Raw genomic sequence first — 11,803 nt, forward strand, 5'->3', positions numbered from 1 at the left:
ATTATACTAAACCAACATTGATCTTGTTTTGAAGGAAAGCACGTGAAAGCAGGTCTGATTTATTTTTCTTGTTTTTTTTTCTTATATATCATTTGCAATATTTGCATTTTGGGTTGTTGTTGTTGGAATACTTGAACATTTACTGAACGGTATTGGGCAGGAGGGCCTGAATGAGAATACATTGGACCCCTTTGTACATATATCCTTTGATACCAAACTACGTGTTTAACCCAAAAAAGGTGCTGGACATTTCACCCCTTTTACTATTTTGTACTTTTTTTTGTTTTGCTCCCTTATTAAATTTTAATGGAATTAGTAATTAAAAATTAGAAAATGTCGTGGAAAATACATGGTTTACATGAAGAGTGAAACTAAAAGGTAAATCAAGTCTTCACTGTAAGATCATCACAGGGTACACCGACATTTAAGGGAAATTAAGGCACCAAAGAACCCGACATACTTGTCTTTATAGGATAGGCATGTAGGAGAACCTAAAAAATGCCAGGCATGCATGGAAAGAAAATGAAAGCTTTTCAGAGAAAGGCGACAGCCAGGATCTGAACAAAGAACATTCTTGCTGAGCCTTGACACACACTGAATACTTGAGACATACCACACAATTTCAAATCTATACCGAAAATACATAAAAATCAACAGTTTTTTTTTTTTTTTTACATCTATGCAAGTGTGAGGCATGTGGAAACATTGATGACCAGTTAAAGATTTTGTAGGTTTATTTTTGCGATGATAAATGTACAGTATTGTGCAGCCCAAAGATAAACCCAAGCACAAAAACATCAGGGATTCAGCTGCAATACGAGTGAAATTGTAAGAAATAGAAAATAACTCTCCTCCTGGAACAATTATAACATATTAACACATTCAATTTCACCATAGAGAAAACTGGAAAAAAAATTCAAGAAAAGTTGTAAAATTATAAAACAAAGTAAATCCCAAAATGTCATATCACTGGAAGATTTAGGTTTAAAGAAATCACTTTCCTGTATAAGTGAATATGAGTGAACTGAGATGTTTTATCTCATAACTTTGAGATTGTGGATTTTATATTATTAACTAGTCACTTTTGTTAAGTATGAAAAGGTTATGCGGAAAACGGCAGGAGCTGATCTCCTGTGGGCAATCAGAGTCATGCAGAACATGAACACTTGTTAATGTCACATTTCCTCAAATATTTAGCTAGTTATTTTAATAGATATACCTTTCAAAGAATTTACAATTAATGAACAGATAAACTGAGTTTATGAACAGTTATAAAAATCTTCATACACTGTGTGCACAATTCTTGGGCCAGATCTAGAGCCCTCATTTAATCCAAAATGTTATTTAACCTCAAACAGGAAAATTTAAGAAAGTAAATGTGAAGTTATAGCTATCTTAGAATATCTATATGTCCATACTTATTGGGCAACTATTATTGTGTAGACTTATTACACAACTAGATCAAAAACATTTTCCAATTTAATTTTCTTTTCTTTTGAGAATTATAAACATGTAACATCTAATAAATAAATAAATAAAAAACACATGTCTTTGAGCATCTTGTAGATACTCCAGGGTTACAGTTATGGAATATGACTGAACTGGAAGATGATGAGTTCCTGGTTGCTTTACGCTAGATTCTTCTCTAAGCCTTGTCAATTAATTTGTGTCTTTTTCACAATACGTCTCTTGCGACACTGTTAACTATTTGCAACAACATTTGATAGTTCTGTCATCACGGTCCATCTTCTTAGTTAATTCAAGAGTCCTGCATCCCTCAGAGACCTTTGGTAATTTTTCACTTTTCAGAGACATTTAAATCTCTATTTTGGCCCATTTTGCCCCCAAAAAACTGCCTAATAATTATGCACATCTTGAATTATGCACATCTTGATACAGGGTTTTTCCTCATTACACAGATACACATCATCTGCTATGCTTAAATCCAATAAACATTCAAGTTATTAAGCTCATAGTTAGGAAATATGCCTAAAAATTATGATATGGTCAAAATACTCATTTGCCTTATAAATGTGCACACAGTATATACACTCAGCACAATTGCACAGCCTTATTACAGTTAAAAAATTACAAACATAAAATGTTTCAGTAATATATCAAAGAATAAAGTCAATTTTACAAAATATACACAAACCACATTTAAACTGTTGTTGCAACTCTGACTGGGGGAGGTGGGACAAATGTAGGAAGAGTCACAGATCTTTCAGAGGGAGTCTGGAATAAAGAAGATATAAAAAAAAGTTATATAACTTTACATGAATCTGAGAAGTAGTTTTCCATATATATTTATGTATTAATGTATTAGAAAAACTACCTGGTGTAACCTATTGTAGTCAGGAGGAGACCTAAGCACTCCATTGTTGTGTGGTGCTGTGTTATGCTGCATGTTCTTTACCTGAAAATAATACCAATATATTAGAACAGCTTCAATAAATTCAATGTACAACTTGACCATTTAAAACATTTATTTAATAGTAGATGTTAAACTGTACTTGGCAAACTTTTAAATCTCTGTATATTTTAATCAGTCTCAGATCTATTGTTTAATTCTGCTCTTGAATGTTTCGTTGTATAAAAGTCTTATTGCACAACTTAGGAGGAGCAATGATGATTTATACTGTAGTTTTTTGTTATAATAAATAATAAATCAAAATGTATTTAAGAGACATTCCTAAGGGAACTGAGAAATATTTAGTGTTATAAGCTAATTTTAGGATGTATTTCAATCAAATACATTGCTCTCAAGTTTAAAGAAAGGGTTTTGCATATAATTTAGGTTTATATTATCCAGTTAAAATTGGAAGGAATGGTCTGATAGACAAAAATTTATTCGGCAGAGGAAGCACTTTGAAGTCCAGCAGGATCAAACAACAGAAGTGCCAGAGGTAAAATGGATAAGGATGCACTTTTGGAGAAACACTATTCTGCGTCTCTGCTCCAGGTTCTACCAGCTCAGTCTAGCTTTCATTTTCAAGAAGTGTGGTTTTCAACCCTAGAAATGGTCTTTTATCTGCCCCAAAGTCCCCTGAAGCTAGAAGGCTTTTTGCTCTGGTTCACTTCATTGGATTTCTCTGTGGTTCATCTCTCTGAATGCTAAACAGATATCTTCACCAAAGAAAAATTAAATGGCTGAGCAAGATGCATCCTGTCTGGCATGTTAGTAGGTAGGTGAAGCAGTACCAAAAAAAGTGTTGGAACTTTTACCAAACAATAGACTGAATAACAAAAACAAAAGGTGAACAAAAATATTTTTTTGTCATTGGATAATGCATGTTGATCAACCCCGGACAACATGACAGCACTGGAGCTTCCAGTTGCTGTTTTTTTATGTCCATTTGTCACAGACTGCTCGCCTTGGAGAGCTCAAGATGACATCAGGTGATGATCACCCCCTCAACAAAGGAGACTTAGGAAAACATGTGCATTGCATTACACTGCCATTAGAAGAAAAAAAGATCCCCTTTTAAATCATCGTTTTAACTGAGTGAAAGATGGGAATTTAAAACAATTAGAAATTATCTCAGGTTGTACAATCATTCTGCTTGAAGCAGCAACTTGTAATTCAAGATTTTACAAGCAAGTCATTGAAGCAGTATTGTGTAATTACATGATTTTACAGGTCAATATACAGCACTTGGCGCGTATTGATGCTCCGTGAGGGCCGCCCTTCTAAAAAATTCACCTATGTAACTTCAGAGAGTGGGTTGTGGAGCTGAATGGGTAATGTGCACTCTAGGCTACATGATCCATTCTAAGTTACTGCAGTCTGAGCTCAGACTATTGTCACAACAAAATAAAACAGATATGACACTGATCTGAGATGTTTCTGGTTCTCTGATGTAGAATTTAATCTAGAGGGGTGAATATTGCCTTGACTTTATAAGTAACTCCATGATTTCTAAATCTGCAGGTCTAAAGTGGTTTGCTATCAGATTCCAAAACACAGAGGGAGAACGTTTAATTTTGTAACAGTGCAGTGTTGCCTGTGGCATTCAGGGGCGCTAAACCTGAAAGTTATAGGGTTTACTAAAAGTTGCAGGGGCTGCTTTAAAAATAATTAAAAAGTGTGTTTTCAGACTTTAACACGGTCCCCATTTCAAGTTATGACTGGTCATGAATACGTTTATGTATATTAGTAGGTTGGTGGGAATTGTTCCCAGGGGGATTGCTGTTTCACTTGTAGCCCCTCGCCCATCAGGCTATAGTGCACATTATGGGTAACTGTCTGGCGATAGGACAGAACTTTTTTTTATCTAATAGCACCTGTATATGTCAATTAAGGAATTGCATGTTCAGGCTGTGTTAAATGAAATGGCTTACTGAAGACTGATTTACCAGAGTAGGGCACTATTGCCTGCATTGACGAGCATCTAAACTTTTTTGATCACAACACCTCAGTCATCATTTTCAATATTTTAAGCTCTCAGGAAAATCATCTGCTGGATAGAGATCATCTAGCATTATGTGAATCTTCTTTAAAAAAAAAAGATGTTAGGTATGCAACCCATTTTACACAGCAGTCAATGTTAACTTACACCACCTTTAGCTAATTTGTCGACTCGGATGTTTATGTAGGCATAAAATAAATTTAAATCAAACCTTCTCAACTGCTCTGGAAACTGGATATCTTGTCTGATAACCTACACATAAAAAGAAACAAAAGGATTTATGGCCATGTGTTTCAAGCATTAAACATTTTATAATCCCAACCACGCTCTGTACATTGTGTTATAAAATACATCATTTTGCAAAACGAAACTTTGAAACACATCACAGTTTCACAGCATTAATACAAAAAAAATATTTCAATTTCCAAGTTTAATTCAAGACTTTCTCATAGCCTGCGATTGTTCAGTAGTTATACAAACATTTCTTGGTCATGTTGCAAGAGGCGGTTTCTGATATGAAACAAAATCACTCCCTAATTTGCTAAGATGGATGTTCATATGTAGTCTTAGAGAAATCAAATGTCTGTCTACACCTATTTCATGTTAAACAATTTTCATTCATAATGTTTTTGTGTTTTGTTCAACTGCCAAAATAAATAAAACAAACCTCCATTCAAATAAGGTGGTCCAATTGGGTGAGTGTGCGGTTGAAATTAACAGATTTATACATTTCTAGTAACTAGGAAAACTCACTGTAGTGCACAAACCTTGCGAATATATATTTGGAGGTAAAACAGCTTAACACCTCCATAATGTTGATATAGAAATTATTTTAACATTGTTCCTGACTTCACCTACTTCTTTTCTTGCGGATGTGGAAAATAAGGAAAATGAGGCCAATTAGTAGGATCAAGACGAGAATGCTACAAGGGATTCCAGCTGCAATGCCAGCGATGGCGGGCCCGCTCAGCCCTTCACCTAAAGTCAGCAAGATAGACAGCTATCAGTAATTTAAATAGAAACCTATTTGAAGTAAATGTGATGATTTGACAAAACAAGAGATTGTCATACCTGGGCCGACTGTGTGAACCTCAGATGGCTCTCCGTCATACAGTCGAGCCTTGGGAATGATTCGAAACCTGTATGTCAAGTCAGGATCAAGTGAAAAGACGTCTGCACTCCTGGCAGATCCTGGTTTCTGCTGAATGATGTTGTATTTGTTTGAGCTTCCTTTAGCACCATTATTGCTCGGAAGATTTGGCCCCTTCATTTGGATGTCAAAACCTTTTATAATGAAAGTCATATTTTGTTGCATCAGAGTCTTTAGCAATAACAAAGCTCCATATTTCAGCCATTAATCTATGACGGCAACTTAATTATGTGGTAATGCGTAATATATTTGCTTGTCCTAGCAGTTCTGTTGTTTTTGTTGTTTTCCCAAAAACACAGTCTCACTCAGCTGAAAGACCCATTACTTAGTGTTTACACCCCTATATTCTGTCAAGAGTTTCTGTGTTCAACATTTAGTCCACATTGTTCCTGAGCACTTCTGCTTAGGCGTGCAAATTCAAAACAGGAAGGTTAGGTTTCTGCGTTTCCCTAAGAGATTTTTCTGTGAAGATAAGTCAGCCAAGAGCTTTACAAATTGCTTTCTTCGAGTTATTTCTGCATTACCTGTAACAATAGACGTAGGCGGGACCTCCCAAGTCAATGTGATGATGGTTCCATCTTGATTAGGGAACAAACTGGAATCTGAGATAGATGGTCCTAGAGAGGGATTTGGAAGAGTAAGGGAGTTAATGGCATATAAAGACTGGAGAGCTTTGTTTAAAAGGAAAACGGCACTCCTAGGCATTACTTAGCTCCCAAACTAAGGGCCCATTGTCCCCCCACCCCCAAGTACTGAAAGTCATACTGCAAAATGAAGGTAAATGAAACAGAATTGTTCAAGCTTTTGTATGGCAACAGAAGTATTGACTGCATTGTAAGGTCATGGATAAAATGGTAACTTGCAAAGAAATACAGGTGTATTAAAATAATTGTTAAAATATGTTTCAAAAACAGCCTTAAAGGGGCATATCATCCCACTTTTTTAGCCCTTAAATACATTTTGATGTGTACTTTGGAGTCTGTAACAAAAGTTCAATATAGTCTTTCCAAGTGCTGCCTCAATATCTTTATATTCTATTTGGCTAATTTTTCTCTGTTTCCTATTATGTGTTTTGAACAATTACGTCACAGTGTTTTCCATGTAACTGTTAAACAAGGTCTTGGACTTCTGGGAAACCAATTTCGCGAATCTACCATTTTTATTCCAAGCAGTGATTTTATAGTCCAAGCTCAAGGATTCTGAAGCTACAAGTGGATGGAGAAAGTGTAAAAACAGTAATAGCAGATCATTGCGATGCTTTCATTTGAAGGTGCAGTACTGCTGGTTTGCTGACTTTATTCTCCTTTTGCTCTGGGTCAGACTGGCTGGAACATGTAATGGTGGACAAAAAAGTTTCCTGCCTTTTAAGCAATTTAGGAATAAAAAGTTTTGGTGTAGCTAGATCAATGAACATTTGCTATCGAACTACAAAAATAGTCGAACGGGGTGGAGTGGAACGCTTTGCGACATGGAGGGGGGAGGGGGTGTCTCAGACGCACTTCAGAAAAGAAGTAAAAGAGGCTATGGGAAAACAATAACAAAGAATTCAGATAAAAAAATTGCAGTTCCAAAAAAATTTGATAAGTAAACACTTTAAATAAATGTTCATTTCTTTTATATGGTCTGCTTTTTCTTTAACTAGTCCAAGCTATTAAAGAAAAATTTCAATGTAAGTTTTTTTGCATGTATTAAAAAGCCAACAGTTTAAATATAGTAAAGTGGTTTGGTTTTACATCAGAACTTCTTTTGTAAACCACAAATAAAGTTACAATGTCCATTTCAGTCTTTGATAACCAAGATAAAAGGAATGTATTAATCGCGTTAGTTTAATGCTGGCTATTAGTTCTTCTAACAATATTGAGTCTCTGTAACTGCATCTAGTCTCCTGGGTTAAAGTGTTTTAAAATGTCAAAACGTTTCCCTAAGCTAATAAAGTTAACAACTCATCTCAAAAAGGTCTCATGTCTAATTTCTGATAACATGTTCTGGATAATTTCACTTAAATAAAACTAAATATGGAGCGGTGTGCTGGCACACTGAGCGGAGCACATGAAGCAATCTGTGGTCAAGAGTCTTGCTAAGGGACCCAGAGTGACTAAGTTTTGAACCAACAACCTTTCGAGCCTCTCCAAGACATAAACGCACAGCTCCCTAACCACTAGGCCACCACTCCCAGCCTTTAAAAGTTTACAGGCTGTTTTGGACCACACATAGGGCATGATTACATCATGAAACAGATCAGAATTAGATCACAAGGTCCCATAGAGTTTAAACCACAAACACAGTGATTATTTTCCCCTCCATTTTAATGAAACAAGGTAGTTGGACTTTGGCAGAAAGTCATCTTAGATCCAGAAGGATTGCACAAGTTGCTTTTTTAAAGTCTTTTTTTTTTTTTTTTTTTTTGGGGGGGGGGGGGGGGGGGGGGGTTGGGGAAATTTATTTGGTACGTTTGGTTTTGAAACTATTTTATTCTCATCTAACCAAAAATCAAAAAAAAAGGACAAGGGTAAAAAAAATTATGAAAACACTTATTTTTTGCCAAAGTTTAATAAATGGAAGAGTCAGAGTTTGTTTTGAGTGGTCCCACTGTTAAAAGACATTTGTGTTGTAAAAAAAAATAAGTTTAATTGAAAGGTCCACATTCATTAACATAATAGCTCTGGCTGTCTATTCAGAGTAGCTTTGCTCCAAAAAGTTGTACTTCCCACCTAGTTTACTTAGCATTCATGATGCTTTGTTCTCTAATGATCTCTAACAAACCTGTGATCCTTTGACTCTGATCCTAAATTTAACTTTTTGCTTTTCACTATTTGGGTGAATTCTGAACAGAAATGATTGCTCTACATTGTATTTTTGGTATGTCAGATTGAAACAATGTTTATGGTCCAAACATGTACCATCCTTAAATTGAGGTTGGGAACCACACAGATTTATTAACAGAGGCACAAATGGTCCCCAGACTACACTCTGGACATTCCTGCGCTGGGGATTGACAATGGATTAGGGTAAGATATCCCCAAGACTAGTGGTCATTATAAGGATGCAGCGCTTGAAAAGCACAATCGCCGTATGCTACGTTACCTAGCAGCTGAACCTGCTTTTGCTGGCTGCCCAGTGGGTTGCGACAAGTACAGGTGAAGTTTGGTGTAAGCAGGAAAGTGCTGATGTTATAACTACGAATCTTCAGCTGTGTGGTGTCACTGCTGATCTGGTACGCCAACCCGTCGAGGACAGCCTCATCTCCCCGGGACCATGAAACCACAGCCTGAGGGGATGCCTCGCTGACACAGTGGATGGTCACCACAGTTTTTCCATCGGGATCAATAGTGGTTTTCACAATTGGGATGAAATGTATAGGACCACCTGTTGAGCAAGCAGATTCTTGTTGAGAGTTGTTCATCTCAACATTTTTTGATTCAAAGATTATTGCTTTCAATAAAACAGAGGAATGATTACAATAGAATATTACTTGCGGTGACATTGCAGGTGTTTTGTTCAAGTGGGTGGCTTGCTAAGCAAATGAGTGTTTTCTCATCAAAGTTATTCGATGCTGTGACGGTGAGGCTGAAGGTTCCTGCTCCACTGCTTGTGTTGCTTAGTGCTGGGAAAGACAGCCGGGCCTGTGGCGTTCCTCCGGCCCACCTGCACTGATACTGCAGGTCAGCATTGTTCACAGACGTCACAGAGCACAGTGGATTACCCAACGGCTTTTCTGTTACCAGAAGAAAAAAAATACTTACATTGTTACAAGTCGTATTCACAGAACACAGGGCTGTTTATGTATATTTATCACGTATATTACCTTCTTATAACAGGTTTTTGTTTAGATGCTTCAAGCACCAACACCTCTTAATTTTCAATTTAAAAAAAAAAACATGCATCTTTACATGAAATTAGAAGTAAAATGCTTTTCACACACCATAGATGTTTAAAGTAATATTCTTCTCCAGCTTCTTCTCAGTTAATTCATTGAACACAGAGCATGTATAAACGCCTCCTTGATTGGTCTGCACATTTGTCAGATTAAGGACCCCTTGGTGAAAATCCGAAACCGTCCGACCCCCAAAGACCCACTCGATAGTGGGCTGTGGGAAGCCTTCAGCTCGGCAGAGGAATAACAGAGAGTCGCCTGCTTTATAGAACGGCTGAACTGACAGTGGCTCTACTATGGGCTCATCTGGTCCATCTGCAACAGAACAAAGTTACCAAAACATGGAGGGATGCACACACAGGTTCTAAAAAAAAAAAAAAAAAGTGTTTAGAATGAGAAACGATTCGTCTTACAGAGAACAGTCACATTAATATGGGTTGTCACGCTACTGAAGGGGTTCTCCAGTAAAACAGAGTATGTTCCTTCGTCAGTCCGTTTAGGTCCAAATATTACAAGGCTGCTTCCCTGTATCAAATAGCGGGTTCCGTTCTGCAGTTCTTTTCCATTGAAGCGCCAGGTCTGTTGCTCAACAACACCTTGAAGCATGCTATATTGTAACGTGAACCGCTCGGCTCCCTCTTGGGCAAAAGCAGGCTGTGTGCTCAGAGTCACATTCTGGATCCTTTCTGTAAGCAGAAATGTGAACGGATAGTATAAACCGTGCCCACTTTGTTCATATATTTGCTCAGAACTACTATCTGTTTAAAAGTGCAACATAATATATTGTGTCAATCAAAAAGTCAATTTTAAAAATTCTATTTAATATAAAAAAAAGGTAAAATTCTTACGATATAAATTCATTACAAATTTAAATCATTTGTTGATTTTGTTTACTGTGACTATCAAGTACTGAAAAGAGGCCATTGCAAGGGAAGCTGGCTATTCACAGGGTTTTGTCTCCAATAATATCAATGGAAAATTAAGTGAGAGAAAAAAAAAAAAGTCTGGTTTAAGAATCTGCATAAACAAGGATGGCCACAGCTTTCGGAATATTGTGAAGCACAACCCATCCAACGTTTTCAGGGAGATTCACATGTCATGATATGTGGCTGGAGTCTGCCCTTTAACAGCCACCACACAAAGTTTTGTCTTATACAGTTAAGCAACTTTTCAAAGCAGGGCAAATTTTATCTCGGCATTCTCCGAAGATTTTTAAACCAGACTGGCTTGAATTTTTTTAATTTGTTTTATCACACTACACGGTCAGAGCATGCTGTATGTTTATCTCATCACTATTTCACATTGTGTGGGGAACTTACCAAATATATTTAGAGTGAACGTCGCTAATACCTTTCCCAGTCCAGACTTTGTGAACTCAACTTTATAGATTCCAGTAAAGCGCTTCGGGACATCTTTAAAGGTAAGAGACCCGTTGTTTTCAATTCTAAGCACATTGCTGCTGCCATTGGCTATGTCTGCAGGAGAACTGGAGTTTATAGTCCATGTTACCACAGGTTGATCGTCCTTAGACCAGGTGACCACTGGATCACTGGCACCACTGAAAGACACGGCCAGAGTCACGTTGCTGCCAGCTAAAGCATTCACCAGGGTAGGACCAACGGGAATCACCTCTACCTGGCCATGAGCACCTACCGGAATAAATACAAGAGACGAGTTCAAAGTTTCAGCATTATTTCCTCAGTTTCTATTTTTTTTTTTTTAGCTGATATTAGAATGCAATGAACATTAAAACTCAAAAAAACCCTCAGTAAAAAGAACCCACAACAATGCTTTCTCTGTTACAGACTGTTATTTAATACTAAAACGCGCTCTCAGGCTCACCTTGAAATGTCGAGATAAACAAAACAGACAGAACCACTGCGCTTAATTTCAGAAACCGTTCCTGACCCTTCATCTCAAAAGTGTGGAAGAACTCAGGAGCTCCTCGACAAAGTAGAGACACTTTAATTGTGGCTCTGTTAGAGGCCAGCAGGTGAAGAAACGTCCTTGGAGTCAGACGGCAGTGACTTGCGCGTGCGTTCCTGCGCGCTCGAGCTGCGCCTCGTGAGGAGCTCACCTGCGCACAGTCAAAGCCTTGATTGTTGAATGGAGGCCACGCCCTCTCACTGCCAAAACAGAAGGAGCCTTATTTCTCTCTCATTTCAGGAGGTATGTGGATGGATTACGCTGCAATGTCTTTGTATTTACCATTTCCTTTGTAATTGGTAGGCAATGATGCTGGTTCTTCATGGCTGCTGCCATCACCATTGTATAGTCGCCTTTAAGTAAGTCAACATACTGTAATGACGTTACAAATGAAACAATCTGTGCTATTCGCTAATTAAACAACTTTTTCCAGCTGAATGGAAC

General features: G+C 37.4%; 1 protein-coding gene across 2 annotated transcripts; it reads right to left on the reverse strand.

Annotated features, from left to right (window-relative positions):
• Positions 1 to 1,802: 1,802 nt before the first annotated feature.
• On the reverse strand, positions 1,803 to 11,545 carry vsig10l (V-set and immunoglobulin domain containing 10 like). Of its 2 annotated transcripts, XM_036135236.1 has the most exons (13): positions 11,276 to 11,344; positions 11,069 to 11,082; positions 10,753 to 10,991; positions 9,847 to 10,119; positions 9,482 to 9,748; positions 9,032 to 9,274; positions 8,644 to 8,925; positions 6,084 to 6,176; positions 5,481 to 5,693; positions 5,268 to 5,387; positions 4,621 to 4,661; positions 2,336 to 2,416; positions 1,803 to 2,235 (listed from the first exon to the last, which is right to left on the reverse strand). In XM_036135236.1, exons 2-13 carry the CDS (start codon positions 11,074 to 11,076, stop codon positions 2,161 to 2,163), a joined length of 1,935 nt encoding a protein of 644 aa, XP_035991129.1. In that variant the 5' UTR covers positions 11,077 to 11,082; positions 11,276 to 11,344; the 3' UTR covers positions 1,803 to 2,160. The 2 variants fall into 2 exon arrangements, with proteins under 2 accessions (XP_035991129.1, XP_012706885.2); XM_012851431.3 differs by having other exon boundaries at positions 10,753 to 11,082; positions 11,276 to 11,545.
• Between the last annotated feature and the right edge of the window lie 258 nt (positions 11,546 to 11,803).

This window comes from Fundulus heteroclitus, chromosome 3 (assembly GCF_011125445.2).
Source record: "Fundulus heteroclitus isolate FHET01 chromosome 3, MU-UCD_Fhet_4.1, whole genome shotgun sequence".
Taxonomy (NCBI): Eukaryota; Metazoa; Chordata; class Actinopteri; order Cyprinodontiformes; family Fundulidae; genus Fundulus; species Fundulus heteroclitus.

Coding starts and splice junctions, on each gene's coding strand:
- vsig10l (XM_012851431.3), bottom strand. CDS start 11,348: ATGAAGGGTCAGGAACGGTTTCTGAAATTAAGCGCAGTGGTTCTGTCT. Junction 10,120..10,752: donor GTTCACTCTAAATATATTTG/GTAAGTTCCCCA, acceptor TTCTGCTTACAG/AAAGGATCCAGAATGTGACT. Junction 6,177..8,643: donor AAAGCAGGTTCAGCTGCTAG/GTAACGTAGCAT, acceptor ATCCCTCTCTAG/GACCATCTATCTCAGATTCC.